Genomic DNA, 16,155 nt, shown 5'->3' with positions numbered 1-16,155 from the left:
TTCTAAATTGCAGTTAAGCGGAAACGCCGAGCTAGTAAAGCCTTCAGGGGCTCAGGTGCTCCGCGGAAAGGTCGCCTATGAACATGGACTGTAAATATAGCCTATATGAATTACAACTAACGCTAGTTGGTGGAGGCGGGGGGTCTGGTATCCAGCCCCATATTAATCGCAGTTGTCAGCACTCTTCATCCTAAGCATTTTCATGCCATTTCCCTCAGTGGGCTGAACGCAGGAGGTTGTGTGTTGTTGTTGAACATGCCCCCGCCGGTATCACAAAAAAAGGGAAAAAAAATACAGCCGGGGTTTCTGGTGACGTCACTAGTAGGAAAGTACACACATCTGCTGCATTGAGCTGAAAACACCGTAATCATAATTTCTCACGGAAACGGCTGATGACATTTTCGTAGAAAGTCAGAGTAAGTTTCGCGACGCATATTAATTGTACTTAAGCACGAAGATTTATTTTCCCGAAACGTAACGTTATTGTTGTGGAGGCGTTTGTTTCCAGGAAGCTAGCTGCTAGCTAGCTAGGTGGCTCCGTCTATTTGCTGGGTTACTAATCGCTGTTTACGCTGATGCTGCTAACTAACTGATCGACGTTAGCCAACATAGACAAATGCTGGTAATCTTAACTAACAGTAATGATTCGCGGTTTAATTGTGTTCTTGACAACCTTGGCTTGGTTCATTTACGCTATGAAATCAATTTGGAGGAGAGACAGACCACTAACACATCCCCACAAAACAACAACGTCAAGCTAACAACGTTATTTTGCAAACATTCATTGTATGTATTCACATTCATAACGCAAGCTAACGTCAACTGGCTGGCTGATCAAGAATAACGTAGTCGGTGTGGTATTATTGGTTTAATGTTATTTGGCTAGTGATGATGATTAAATAATAGTAAACACCCGTAGACGTTCACGCAAATGTTCTAATCTAAACCATCTAAAAGAAAGAATGCCCCATGTGCAGTTTTCCTTTCTATGATAATTGCTCTATGTCTTTTATGTTGCTGTCACCATGACACTTGTTTGACACTTTGTTACAGCTTACAATTACAATGGAGAAGCCTCCCTTCAGACAAAACCAAAACTGCGGAGACTGGGAGTTGAAAGAAAGGCTGGGTATGGGCGGCTTTGCCCATGTTTACCTATACCAACATCATGTAAGTTCAATGTTCAACTCTTATATGGGTGGGGGTCATGTAGGAATGTCACCCACTTCATATAGTGTATTAGAAGGGATACCATCCGAATTAACCTATAAAATGAAATGCCTCCCTAGTCCATCAGTGCTAAAGAAGAAATATAGCAAAGAGCTTCTGAATCTCGTAAAAAAGTATAGTCATGTTGTCTCACTTATGGGGACTTTGTTGTCATTTTTTTAGGAAACAAATGAAAAACTAGCCGTGAAAATGTGCCGTCTAGATTTGACACCAAGAAATAAGGACAGATGGAGCCGAGAGATCCAAATTATGAAAAAGTTTGTACCGTTTACCTTTGCTTGTTGAGTGATTGGTTGTTCGGACATTCTAGCACTGCAGAGTCTGCATGGGTAATGCTAAAAGTACCTTGCTCCCTCAGGTTGAACAATATCAATGTTGTGACAGCCAGAGAAGTTCCGGAGGAAATGACGCACATAGCCTTAAACGATCTTCCATTACTGGCCATGGAGTACTGCTCCAGGGGAGACCTAAGGAAGGTGAGGCATGTTCAGAGGATCACATTTCATCACATGCATATCATATCATACCACACCACAGCATGTTGAAACCCACGTGTGTACAATCAAGTGGATTCCTCAGTCAAACATTGGGGCAGCAACACATCAGTCTATTTCAGAGATCAGGGAAGTCTTGTCACCGTTTTCATGTATTATACATGTTATACTGTGAATGTGATACAATTGCACTACGTTTGACTTCTAGATGCTGAGCAAACCTGAAAACTGTTGTGGGTTGAAAGAGAGTGAAGTGCTTTCACTACTCAATGATGTTGGTATGCACATTGTTTTTACTATATGCAACTTGTTAATTCATGCTCTGTTCTCCTTAGTGCCATATCATACAAACCATGCAACTGTTTTGTGTTCTAGGATCTGGCATCCAGTATTTGCATGAAAACAAGATCATACACAGAGACCTTAAACCAGAGAACATAGTGCTTCAAGATCTCAGTGGAAAGGTAAAAGTGACATTTGCTTATTTTGTTTGTGCACATGTGTTATGCATTCTGAAGTTGTTGTTGTTTTACATTTACATGTCTTTCTACAGCTGGTTCACAAAATCATTGACTTGGGCTATGCTAAAGACTTGGACCAAGGCAGTCTTTGTACCTCCTTTGTTGGCACTCTCCAGTACCTGGTAAGTACTGCAAACACTCACATTTCAATATAGTGTATTAGGATCTATTTCCTAATATTGAATTGCATAAAAATCTTCTTTAACTTGCCTCCTGCCCTCATCGACAGCTCCCCTTCACAATTGATGGAGTATTAATTGGAAAATTGATAAGAGAGCAACGTTTTCACCTGAATTCACAGTGTTGGTCTTTAACTAAAGAGCAGGTGTTGCTAATGTTTTGCACAATCGTCATGTTTGTGCTTTCTTGGCTTAGCTTACATATGGATCCTAAATACTAGTGAAAACCTCTATGGGCCATCATACAGAAACAACATTTTGAGACCATGACAAATAGCATTATCACTTGCAATTATAATGTGGATCACTGTAGTTCATGACATTCATATATGTATCATTAATGTACTGTTAGATAATGGTTAGTTTAAGTTTCCTGCCTAGATCGATAGGTGTTTCTGATGCACCACTTGTCTTCTCCAGGCACCTGAGCTATTTGAGAATAAGCCATACACTGTTACTGTGGACTACTGGAGTTTTGGCACCATGATATTTGAATGCAGTTGTGGTTTCCGGCCGTTCTTGCACAACCTGCAACCTGTGCAGTGGTGAGTTGATGAGATCAGTGGAATACTGTGGCATTAAATGTTCTGTATGCGAGTGATTCATTTCACCAGACAGTTGTTGTCAGTTGAGGATAGGTGGAAGTATTTTTGATGCTAGGTAGCTGGCGTGAAATCAATAAGGAGATATAGCTTTCACCTGGTTTGATGTTGTTGGTCTATAGCGAAAGAGCAGGTGTTTATAATATTTTGTGTACTTGGTTAAGATAAAAAAAAAACATCACTTTTAAAGATTATTTGCAATTTCAGGAATATTAGTGTCAATAACATACTTCAGTATATATATCATGGTAAAAGTAATGTTAAATATAATTGATTGTTGTATAACTGCTTGTTTATAATAAAAATATTGTGTAGTCTGATCCTGGCATAAGGGAGGGAGAGCAGCAGCAGCTTCTGGGAGCTTCCTGCCATGTGTTTACAGGGAGAGCAGCAGCAAAGACCCCCGGGTACAGAACAGAGCAAGCAACAATGACAACAGAAATGACAGTGTTTAAGTCAGACACAGTATGTTGTAAGGGGTAGCTGGGGTGGAGGCGGGTTGCAAGGGGCTTGCGGAGGAAGCAGAAAAGGGTATGCAGAAAATTAAGCAGCTTTAAATATGGCACCCTGTATGAGATTTGCCAAATGAATGTATAGAAGGCAAATCAGCTCAGTCATCAGCTGATGTGGGCTGGGTTTGCGGCCTGCCTGAACTAACACTTAACACTAACACACTATGCTCAATTAGTTTGAGATGGAATCTGTTGTCTCGTTTCTTCTGGTCCACAGGGCCAGCAAAGTGCGGAACAAAGGTCCAAAAGACATCATGGCTGTCGAGGAGCTGAATGGAGAAGTCAAGTTCTCCACACATCTCCCCTACCCCAACAATCTCAGCAGGTTAGGATGCCCAACAGCTCAAATTCCTCTGTCCCAAAGTAAGATCTTGCAACAAAATGTCAGTTCAACCTGTAATTAGACACTGTAATTAGTGGTGTTGCATCTGTTTCCTGCTCTAGACTGTGGGACTAATTCTATTCAAATTAAGTGTTTGTCCACTGGCCACAGCAACAACAACAAAAAAAGCAAGCTTTGAACAGTGTTTTCTAGTTATTCATATAACAATGGAATGGACTTCAGCCACAGCCCAAATGTACCAGTATAGTAGCATTTGGTCGGTGGTTGGTGCCATGAGTGTCTCTTCTTGAACATGTATGTGAATGACTGATATATAGGACACTCTTGGAGCCAATGGAAGCATTGCTGCAGCTGATGCTGAAGTGGGATCCTGTCCAGAGAGGAGGCAGAGTCAACCCTGACAGCAAGAAGCCCCAGTGCTTTGAAGTGCTGGAGCAAATATTGAGTATGAAGGTTCGTCACCATCCCCCGAGGAGCCTTTTTCTAGGGGTTTGAACTTAAAGATGTAGGGGCTTTGGTCGATGCTCTTGAGCCAGCTGTATGTAGGCCAGCAGTTAACTTTGTATCATGACCAGAGACTTATATTATATATTATATTATCTCTCGTTGCAATTGATGGGCTTAATTTCTAAAACATTGAGAAAAGTTGATTATTACTAAATTCAAGGTTCGTACGGTCATGAAAAACCTAGTCTCGCTGGCCAGCCTCCTCTCCCTTCCGTCCGAGGAGTCTGGCGCCGCAGGTCTCCATAACTGGGATAAACCCTCCCCTACTCTACCCTGCTCTCCCATTGGAGCGACTGTTTAGGTGGCAGCTGGATGATGTCCGCTCCCGGCTTATTACAAACTCTGTCATTGGCTCTGACCATGTCAATCAGAGCGGCTTCCGCTCCCTCCTCCCTGTGTGTCGCTGTAAATAGTGCCCTGCCGCCTCAGTGAAAACAACAACACTAACTAGCAAGCAAGCTAACGGCAGAAACCTACACGCTAGCTCGTTGCTACACGCTGAAAACGGCAAGTTGGATTGTTGGAAACTATTTTCCAAGGGCACTGCCGCTAAGCGCCGCCCATCGTAATCCCACTATGGAGACCTGCGGCGCCAGACTCCTCGGACGGAAGGGAGAGGAGTCTGGCCAGCGAGACTATGAAAAACCTGGAAAAGTCATGTTTTTTTTTTTAAGTCATGGAAATATAGGTAAAGTTGCAATCCGAGCCTAAAAATAGTATAGCTTAAATTGGCACGTAACGTTAACTTAACCGTCACTGTATTTCTCTTGTGTGTGTGTGAGAAGTGAATTCAGACTCAGTCTGGCTCAGTCAATTTACAGGCAATTTACTAGCCTACATTTGCCTGCTGGCTGCAGCTGAGGTAGCAGTTAGCAAATGTACTATGCCGCCGGGCACATGCCAGGGAGGGAAGTGCAGCTTCAACAATATGTGGCTTTTCAAAGATAAGTACCAATTATGGCTCGCAAAAGACAGACAGACACAAGACGCGCTGAATGCAAAAGACAGACACACACAAAATTGCAAATTGTGCTGTAAAAGATGGCTGTGCTCCATGTGAAGGGGAAAAGCACGAGAGCACAGCCGCTGTTGCAAGCAGCACAATTCCCCTCAGTGAGTTTATTGACATCCATCGACGCTAGTGTTCCTGCTTTTAACAAAGAAACACACAAGTTTGGATGTTTCAACATAAAACAAGGGATTTTCACAAGTCAAACTACGGGCGTTAGGGCTGGGCAATATATCGATATTATATCGATATTGTGATATGAGACTAGATGTCGTCTTAGATTTTGTTATGGTAATATTGTGATATTGCATAAGTGTTGTCTTTTCCTGGTTTTAAAGGCTGCATTACAGTAAAGTGATGTAATTTTCTGAGCTTACCACACTGTTCTGTTCCAGTATTGGCCTTTACCCACTTAACGTTCGTCATTATATTCACATTACTGATGAGTATTTATTAAAAAAAAATCTCATTATGTAAATATTTTGTCCATATCACCCAGCCCAACTTAGAACTGAACATTTAGCCCACTTGGTAGAAAATACATGTATCGCCAACATTCAGCCTAAAAATACAGAGATATGCTTTTTGATCCATTTCGCCCAGCCCTTCTCAAGGTCTTTGTTGTCGTCATTGTTGGGGGTAGTTACGGGTTAGAGTACTAACTGACCATGTTACTTTTTCAATTATTGTCATCTGTTAGTAGTTACATTACATAGAATGTTGTTACCCACTGACACTTTCATGTATACACAGAGACTTTACAAAATGTTTGCTCATGGAAATTTGTTTTAAAGTCATGGTGAAAATGTGTATGAACCCTGTAAATTAATATTCACAAATCATGTTATATGCAACATTTGTATACATTCATCAGAGGTGATGCATTTAGGCAGCAATAGGTGTTGAGACGGATGGCCTCTGTCTGACACTACAAATTATCTCTTCTATCTTATGTTATCTGAAGCATGTCACCTATACTGTCTGATAGCTTTTCTCCTCTTGATCAGGTGGTCCACATCCTGAACATGACCACAGCTCAGGTGCACTCTTTCCAGTTGGCCCCGGAGGAGAGTCTCCACAGTCTGCAGAAGCGCATTGAGGCGGAGACCAAAATAGAAGTGGTCAACCAGGAGCTGCTGCAGGAGACCGGGGTGTCGCTGGACCCCAGGAAGCCCGCTGCACAGTGTGTCCTGGACGGGGTGGTAAGTAAGGGTGGGAGACATGGCCCTAAAATAATGCCACAATATTTCACGCTATTACTGCCATAATGATATTCTTGACAATATTATATGACAAAATACTGAAAAAAAATATTTTATTGTTAATTTCAAGAACATGCAATTGCAACAAAATAAGTTATGGTTTTATATGTCAGCATAAACGTAACGGTTTGCCTTCAAATATACCATCAAATATTACCATGGTTTGTTGTACATGCTCTTTTGTAACCAAACTACCGTACTTCCACACTACTGAAGCCACTCCCCTTTTTGGAATGAACCCATCCACCGTGGAGCTGCTTTCAACCATGCTTGTTGTTGCTATGTGTGAGCCACGCACATAAAGTACGTCACACTGTTACGCAATACGCAGCGTCAATGGTGTGACGTCATTACGTCAAGAAGTCAGAATATTGCCATTATCACAATATCATGATATGAATTGTACCGGTATTGTTGTGAACGCTACGATATATAGTACACCCCTAGTGGTAAGGAATTGATTTTATGTAGTGCTCTCGCAAAAAAGCAGTTTAGGTTACACTGTTAAGTGTGCAATTTTCTGCTGCCTCATCGTGGCATCTGACATCAATCTGAAATGTAACTGCTGACTTGCATAATCTTTGTTGTGTAGAACACCTGTATTTTCAGGTTTCATGATTCATACCACAATCACTGTATGCATGTTCTGGACTTTGAATTGCAGTATAGAGTCGCTGCATGAAATAGGCCACGCCCATCATGGGGGAAAGCTCTCCATTCACTCCCATACACAAGCGTCATTTTCCTTGAATTAAACATAGCTAAACGCTGTTGTGTGGTGGGCTGCGCAGACAACAAAAAAAAGTCGCCAATTAAAGTTTTTTTGTACTCCCGAGCAAAACAAGGAAGCCATTGAGAATTGGCAAGGAGAAAAATGTGGATCTAGCTGTCAAGGAAGTAAGTTGGAGTGTTCATCTTCCGTATATATGATCTTTGTGTGCAACACGCGACCATGCACGTGACATAGGAGAACGCCAGGATTGGGGGGGGGGGGGTGATTTTTGTTTCCCCCCTTTTTGGCCGTGGTTTCTGAATGATAACGGGTTAGTGTCTCTATATCCCAGTAATGCTCACTTGAATGGCAGGTAGCATCTTTGCTCTTTGTTTAAGTGGTACTTTTCTTTTCTCTTGTGTAGAGAGGTTGGGACAGCTATATTGTCTACCTGTTTGACAAGAGCCTCACCAAGTACTCGGGCCCCTTCAGTGCGAGACAGCTGCCTGACAAAGTCAACACTATTGGTGAGTGTTACGTTACAAGTTTACCTTGAAAGCCATGTCTGGTGCTGAGTTACTATCTTGAGATTTGAGATTTTGTGAAATGAAGCAAGCTGGACTAACGAACGTATTCAAATCAAGTCCACAAGAAGGAAACATAACGGAACACTAGCCTCTCCGCCAAGTTTTAAATTAATACCATCTACAACTATCATGGGTCTCTTTCCAACACTGCAGTGCAAGAGGCGAAGACCCAGCTGCCCCTGGTCGTGCTGAAGAAGGTGTGGGGCGAGGCAGTGAGCTACATCTGTGGCCTGAAGGACGACTACAGCAGGCTCTTCCAGGGCCAGAGGGCTGCCATGTGAGTCACATGACACATTTACCAGCCAGTGCCTCGACTTGTCCCTCAGCCAGTAGTCTCTTAAAACAGGTGCGATGAAATGCTCCCGACCACGACGTCTGTACTTCACAGAGGGGAAAGCTGGTCCAAAAACGGATGTCCCGACGCTCATTTCCCCAATGACCTGCCTCGGTTATGTTTACATGTGTCGTGATTGGTTGAATACCATTGACCTATCTTCTATGGCACATTCGAAGATAGTAGAAGAGATACTCTGGGTTGAGAGGCTACTCAGCCAGGCCAGAGTACAGTAATCGAACCAGGCCCATTCCAAGGCAAATCTCTAAATAGCGACTATGTTTTTGTTATCATTTGCATTTATGATCTGATCCATGCGGGGGTACTTGCATGACTGGGCCTCATAATCCAAAAGCAGCAGATTGCCTCCCTCCTGTCTCGGAGAACACATCCTAACTCTGGTTGTCTCCTCCTTCGCTGTAGGCTGAGTCTCCTGCGCTACAACACCAACCTGACCAGGTATAAGAACAGCATGTTTGGCTTCTCCCAGCAGCTGAAAGCCAAACTGGACTTCTTCAAGAGCAGCATCCAGTATGACCTGGAAAAATACAGCCATCAGATGCACTATGGCATATGTGAGTGTTGGGTTTGTTTTGCTGTTCTTGTACCTAGAGATTTACCTTTGATGGAGAGCATTATATTTTAATTCGGTTTATTATTTATTATTATTTATTATTTATTCGGTATCGGTGACAACGAGGTACGTACACTGAAATATGCCTTTTTATTATCGCAGTCAAGCAGTGAATAAGATGCTGCTTGTTTTTATGATTTGTCGATGTTTCTCCAAAGCCTCTGAAAAGATGCTGAAAGCGTGGCAGGAGAACGAGGAAAGAGCTGCTGCCTTTGCACAGGTACTGAATGCCCTTCCTTATACTGCGTCTCTGTACAATAACTCATGGCATGGTGTGACTGAATTGCTTGTGTGTCCTCCCTTACTGAAGGACAGATTTTGGTCTACAGTAAATGTAAGTGAAGGCCACACATTTAGCTTCTGTTCACTTTGTCTTCTCATCAGATTTTCAAGCCAAAGGCTATTTGTCTGCTGGTTTTACCTGGAGGGTGTTTTTTTTGTCTTGTTTATTTGTTCATTTATTAATTCCAGGGTTATTTTACATAATAACTCTTTCATTTCTTATAAGATTTCTGTTTCTGTTTCCCCCCCATTACTATACTTTCTGTTGTATTCAAATCAATCAATCAATCAATCAATCAGACTTTATTTATATATCACTTTTCATACAAATAAATGTAACACAAAGTGCTTCACAAATTAAAACAAGATGCTCAATACAAACTAAGGGAACTTTGCCGACAAGAACTTGGTAAGATGCAATAAAAACGAAAGGAAATATTGGAGACAAGATTAAATAAAACACGATTATACAATACAGGGTGGGGAAAATACAAATAAAACTAAAAAAACTGATACAAAAAATAAAACAAGATAAGATATAGGTAAAAACATTCAAATAAGTAGCTAAATAAATATAAAACATTAAAAAACTAAAATTAAGATGTAAAAGCTAGACTAAAAAGGTAAGTTTGCTCTTAAACATGTTGACACCCTCAGCAACCCTCCCCGAGGCCAATAGGAGCTAAACGATGCCTGGGTTTTGCTCCTGACTTTGGGAGTGACTAAAATGCCACTACAAGAAGACCAGGGCTCTGGTTGGTTTGTACGCTAAAAACAGTAAAAGGATCTTAAAATCAATTCTAAAACTCACAGGCAGCCAATGCAGAGACTTTAAAACTGATCTAATGTGTGCTCTCCTTCTGGTCCTGGTCAATACACGAGCAGCAGAATATTTTTATTAATTGTAACTGACCAATTTTCTTTTTGGGCAGACCAGAGAGGAGAGCATTACCGCAGTCGATCCTGGTGGTGATAAAAACGTGCATTAGTGTCTCTGTGTTAGAGTGAGAGAGAAACGGCCAAACTTTGGCAATGTTCTTCAGATGATAAAATGCAAAATGGCTTGAACATCATTATACGGAGTAGGGAGTGATGGGTCTGTGAGTGATTCCTAGTTTGTACTGTAGGTGGCAGAGGTGAGCCATCTGGATGAGGAGATCATGTCGCTGCACTCGGAGATAGTGGAACTTCAGAGGAGTCCATATGCCCGTCGCCAAGGAGACAAGATGGAGCAGCTGTGAGTGTTAATGAGAGTCTGGGCTGATGAGTTGTCCCTCCATACTCTACACATATTTACATACATACATATCTCATATTGATCAACACTCATCTCTCTTCACTGTGTTATCTTTCTTCATATCTCCTATATTTTCGTGTTTCTGAAATATTCTGAAAAGATATTTACTAGTTATGCTTGCTAGCTAAAGCCTGCAGTTGCTCCTGTGTGGTTTCAGTTAGTGATGTAAGCATGCAATACATAATGGTGATGAATGCAGATTTTTGACTATATGACTGATCATTAAATGACATGTTATTGCAGAGAAGAAAAGGCTATTGAACTCTACAAGCAACTTAAAATGAAATGCAAAAGTAAGTGAGATTTTCTTTCTAGGTTTACGGTCACATGAAACCACTTAATATGACGACCTAGTTTCTATCTGGGTACTGGCAGTGTGAAAATCAAATCATTTTGATTACCAGGTGAATTTGATTGTTAGTGATCATCTCAAAGATTTTCATCTAAATAAATGTCTGTTAAGTCACTATCTATCTGATAGTGACACAATGGTCACACAATGGTGATTGAGCCTAAGGCCCAATATTAATGGAAGCCTTTGCATTTTCAGTATTGCAGCATTTATGAACTTGGTGTCTGTGATGACACAGGGTGGGCGGAGCTAACACAATAGACTCACTCTGCAGGTTACTGCAGGTTCCCGACAACTCTTGTTTACGCTCTCTGCTACCATTACAGGTGGTTACTATGGCCAAACAAGCAACAGTTTGCATCTCACCTGCAATTACCACCATCGCCATAGGTGTCACCCAAGAGAACAAAACTGAAATCTTAGAGATGATCACTTGAACTTATTTGAATCTGTGTTCTGTGTTTGTACAATTCATTTCAGCACCTGAGCCAGATGTGAGCAGCGACAGTTCTGAGATGGTCAAGGCCATCATTCAGACCGTCCAGAACCAGGACAAGGTCCTCAAAGATCTGTACACTCACCTCAGGTAAGAGCTGTACTGCAGTTATAATGACTGCTACCAGTGTAGCGCGGTGTTTCTTTACCTATGGGTATTTATATACCCATATATATATTTGTTCATTTTGATCCGCTGTTGTAGTGGTCAATTAAAATCATAATTGCTTGCCTGTTAGGTTTCTCTGCCCCATTTGCTGAGTCTTCATTCTCTCTCCCCCCCCCCCCTCCCAGTAAGATCCTGCTCAGCAAACAGAAGATCATTGACCTGTTCCCAAGAATCGAGAAAACCCTGGAGAGCATCAAGGATGCTGACAACACAGTGATGCAGATGCAGATTAAGAGGCAGAGAGAGTTCTGGCATTTACTGAAGATAGCCTGTGTAAGTGGCTCTGGGCTGTTTCTCATACAGATACTTTGTATGCAGTTGAAGGTTGTACACTTCATGGTCCGCTGAGCCACAGAGCTGTCTGTGTGTGTGCTTTGTGTTTAAAGTCGAGCTGAAATGGCATTCCTAGGTGATGTGATTCCTTATCATGCCATATTCCCAGTGAAACAGGGTAGAGAGGCAGGGCATAGCGTGCGGAGACGTTTGATTTGATCGTTGGAAAGTGGGCGTGTCCGGGATGAGGAACTGGAGTTAGTTGACTGACTGAATGTGAGGGGCGATGCAGGCAGGCGAGTGCTCTGTCCCCTCAGAGCAGAGCAGGACAGCAGTCCGCAGTCTGCAAAATAATGTATTTTACCGGACAAATCTGAAACCTATCGGTCATGTTTCATATACATGTAGTGTAAATACAGCCCCCTTCACTGCACCGAGCCCCAGAGCGGAGGACTGATGATTGGCTCCCCTCCGGGCGCACGGCTTCCTTCTTCCCGAGGGAGAGTGCTGGCCGCCCGCCTTGAAGCGTGCGATAAGCCACGGATGAGCCACTTACATGTCCTTTGCATTCTACATTAAATGAAGACATTACCCCCCAATACATTCTTAAATACTCTGGCACTGTATGACCAGGGACCTGATCTAAATTAGTTACAAACTTTTTTTCATTTCAGCTCGACTTTAAATAATTCAATGATCATCAGTGAATGAGACTGCAGCATCGTCCATATGGTGGCTGCCTCTCTACCTATCTGTCGATCCTGTGGGAGAGCGTCGGCTCTCCAGCTGTAGTACACTCTGTCGTGTGTGTGTGTGTGTGTGTTCTCTCCCTCTCTGACCTGCCCAGTCTAAATAACCAGAAAATAAGACATTGAGGGCATGCTGCCCGTGCTACCTTTTAGATTAGCAGTATAATTTACAAGGACACTTTGTTTTGTTTATAGTTGGTGCATTTACCAATGCTCTCTCTCTCCAGGCTCAGAACTCGTCGCGGAACTCCATACCAGCCAGTCCGGAGACTTCCAATCCACTGCAGGTTTCTCAGTGGTCGCAGTCGGCCCAACCTGTCAGCTCCCCTCACCCTCTCACCTCCCTGCCTGGGCCAAATGACAGGTACTACATCCACTGAGGGATTCATTCACCTTGTGCTATTTTTCATAACCCTAACAGAGAAAGTGTGGTACTTGTTTCATCCCATCGGCACCCCGGTGCCCTGGCTAAATTCCCACACAGGCTTTCAATCATGGCCACCTAATCATCCCTCGTTACTTAATTGGCACATTCAGTCCTCAGCTCTCCACCGTGATAGCTGATGTGTGGTGAGCGTTCTGGCGCAAACTGGCTGCCGTGCATCACCCAGGTGGGTGCTGCACATCGGTGGTGGATGAGTTGATATCCCCTGATATGTGAAGCGCTTTGAGTATCTAGAAAGGCGCTATATTAATCCAATCAATTTTTAGATTGGGAATCTGATACAGACATATACATTACAGTACAGTACCTTTAGGGAAAGCATATGGCTGCGCTACTGGCATGTGTAAATATTGAGTAGGTGATTGTGTTTTCTCCCCCTTGGAAATGCTCTATAGGTTTATTAAATACTGTATATAAATACAGAACATACACAATTTAAATGTGATTTTTGGATATTGGCAGAGTGAGGTGTGTAGGTAGATCCCCCCCATAGCTAGTAGACCTGTTTGTTTGTTCCCCTCCAGTGATGCTGCCCCACGCCTGCTCCAGGAGAACCAGAAGTACCTCAGTCAGCTGACCAGCCTGATGCAGGAAGCAGCTGATGATCAGGCCAAAAGCATAGTGGTAGGCTATCCACGTTTAATGTCTGACATTTAACTTGTTCTGGATGTTTAATGTAAGCTCATTATTGCAAACAAACGGTCCTCAAATTGGCAATAACACATACAGTATATATATATCTATATATATATAATGTTCAGTGATAACAGTAACATGGTTTTCCTCTTCTGTATACTGTGTAGGACCAAGACTGGAGCTGGACGAAATACGAAACATTATCCACAAAACTAAAAAAGCGGAATGCGTAAGACCTTGTTAACAAATGCACCATCCAGCTCATCCCTGCCTGCGCTCCAAGTAACACTAAGGACTGAATGCTGTTAACAAAATGGAGTGGCGCTAACGTTACTACATTTGTACGTGGACTTGGGATATTCACTTTAAAAATGGCTCTCCTGAGGAAAAAAACAAGCGGAAGGCACACATCCTCTCCCATTGTCTCTTGGTGGAAATTTTGATCAATGAAATATTGTTTTATAGGAAAAATTTTTTAACATGAATTGTTTAGGCAATTCACATATTTTTCCTTTGCCACACACACACACATTGTTCATCATAATTCATCTAACTCATGATATTATTAATTTTTACAGTTATTGCAAAACCAAGCAAACTGTAGCACCAGATTTTGGGGTTTAGGGCAATGAGGTGTATTTGACAGAATATTACGCAGGCACATTGGGAAGCAGTTCAGCCTCTTGGCTTTGTGTCGTGACCGGGAGAAACACAGGAAGCGCCGGGGGTGGAGGAAAGGAAATTGCGAGCATTACATGGAGGCAAACAGCACTTTGATATTCCCATGTATCCTTTCTGTAAAGACACGCGATGTTCCGTTTGAAATCCTGCTAGAATCCCATCTATCAGGCTGCCAAATGGCCGCAGCAATTACAATCACGGACGAGACAAAAACGGTCATCGTCATTCATATTCAAGTTGATATATTTTACTATACATGTGGATCCTGAGGGTTTAGATTATATGTAAATGTTATTTTGATTTGTCTTTTGTCTTAAGTGTTCTCTGTCTTAGGCAGAAGCCTTTGTCATGATATGTGCAGAAAGTGGCTGGCCGTTCTGTTTATACAGTGTCCATAATGTACATCTTTTTAAATGTCATGCTGACACAAGGGGTTTTGTTGGTTCCTCATTTATGTGCATATTCTATTTCACTGGATAGCTTGTATTATGGAAGTTTGCCAAGGCCTGGTTCCCATAAAACGTCTTAGCACAATTATCATCGTTGTCCATTGTTTTAGAATGAAATGAATGGATCTTAGTACTGAGATGCTTCCAGCAAATCCGGGATAACAAAATTATTGAATGTACTGCAGTTACACGGTTTGGTGTAAATTGTGTCTGTAACAAACATAGGCGGTTACTTTGGGCCAGAAAGAAATCTACCCTCTGAGGTGTATTTATGAAGTTAAAGTGCAATGGAAAAAAAATATATATTTTTTTGTATTTAAGTAACATGCTACGTCAGATTTCTTTCCATTTGAGTATTTGTTTCCATCTGATCGTTTGAACCTGTCCATGAATTTTTAGAAATTGCATTGTAGAGATCAAATGTTTGCCTGGTATTAAAATAAAATGTGACTTTGGCATGAATCTGCCCTCTCTGGTTTTGCCCTCGGTTTACAGGCTCATACCAACCAGGGGAATTTTTAATTGCACCACTTTGTCACCTTGAAACTTAGAAAAGACAATCTCCAGTCGAAAATGTGCAATGCGGGGGGCACGGTGCGGTACGGTGTAGCACTGTCGCCTCACAGCTAGAAGGTCCTGGCTTCGATTCCCACCTGGGACGCTGTGAGCGCTGAAAGAGTGCCGTGCCCGTCCGCATGTCCTCGAGTGCCCACTGCCCGGGTGGGGTCGTCAAAAGGCCCTTTCTGTGTGGAGTTTGCATGTTCTCCCCGTGCCCCCTGGGGGTTTCCTTCATATAGGAACCCCTCACCAAAACAGTCCTGGTCGCTGAAGTGGTGCCTCTGGTCGTTCGGGGCGCCTGTTCGGAGGGAGGGGAACTGGTTGGCAGAGGGTGGAGCAGCAACCAGGATAAATGTGGGATGTGCAATGCTAGCCTGGGTAAACCCATCCCCCACGTGACCTGCTCTCAGACTGGGAACTGAGAGAGCAGGTCACGTGGTGGCTGGGTTTACCTAGGCTAGTGCAATGCTAGGCTTAAAGGAACACTCCGCCCATTTTCAACCAGCTTTGTATCATTAGAACATCAGTAGTATATCAGAAAACTGTAAACGGTTTTGAAGTCTATCATTTAATTTGACAGTTATTGAGTGTTAAAGTGTGGACCAGTGACATCACTGGTCCACACTTAACTCAAATGAATAACTCATTAACTCAAATCAACTCTCAATAACTGTCAAACTATGCATCATTCATCTAGTTTGACAGTTATTGAGAGTTGATTTGAGTTAATGAGTTATTAATTTGAGTTAGTGTGGACCACACTTTAACACTCAATAACTGTCAAATTAAATGACAGACTTCAAAACCGTTTACAGTTTTCTGATATACTACTGATGTTCTAAT

The 16,155-nt window shown here is 42.4% G+C and overlaps 1 protein-coding gene across 2 annotated transcripts; it reads left to right on the top strand.

Moving 5' to 3' along the window:
• The first annotated feature begins 301 nt into the window (after positions 1-301).
• Positions 302-15,182, top strand: chuk (component of inhibitor of nuclear factor kappa B kinase complex). 2 transcript variants are annotated; one of them, XM_083634619.1, is made up of 22 exons: positions 302-416; positions 1,054-1,170; positions 1,393-1,487; positions 1,589-1,706; positions 1,933-2,002; positions 2,100-2,188; positions 2,278-2,367; positions 2,845-2,969; positions 3,756-3,863; positions 4,199-4,334; positions 6,405-6,599; positions 7,796-7,898; positions 8,112-8,235; positions 8,716-8,867; positions 9,085-9,146; positions 10,336-10,445; positions 10,749-10,798; positions 11,338-11,443; positions 11,647-11,794; positions 12,771-12,907; positions 13,513-13,612; positions 13,792-15,182. In XM_083634619.1, the coding sequence occupies exons 2-22, from the start codon at positions 1,066-1,068 to the stop codon at positions 13,855-13,857; spliced, it is 2,289 nt and encodes a 762-aa protein (XP_083490745.1). In that variant the 5' UTR covers positions 302-416; positions 1,054-1,065; the 3' UTR covers positions 13,858-15,182. The 2 variants fall into 2 exon arrangements, with proteins under 2 accessions (XP_083490745.1, XP_083490746.1); XM_083634620.1 differs by lacking the exon at positions 1,393-1,487.
• The last annotated feature ends 973 nt before the right edge of the window (positions 15,183-16,155 follow it).

The sequence above is a fragment of the Poromitra crassiceps genome (genome assembly GCF_964638095.1).
Source record: "Poromitra crassiceps genome assembly, chromosome: 4".
Classification (NCBI taxonomy): Eukaryota; Metazoa; Chordata; class Actinopteri; order Beryciformes; family Melamphaidae; genus Poromitra; species Poromitra crassiceps.
Note: the sequence above shows the minus strand (reverse complement) of the source record. Positions and strands in the feature narration are given on the sequence as shown.

Coding starts and splice junctions, on each gene's coding strand:
- chuk (XM_083634619.1), top strand. CDS start 1,066: ATGGAGAAGCCTCCCTTCAGACAAAACCAAAACTGCGGAGACTGGGAG. Junction 1,171..1,392: donor TTTACCTATACCAACATCAT/GTAAGTTCAATG, acceptor TCATTTTTTTAG/GAAACAAATGAAAAACTAGC. Junction 4,335..6,404: donor AGCAAATATTGAGTATGAAG/GTTCGTCACCAT, acceptor CCTCTTGATCAG/GTGGTCCACATCCTGAACAT.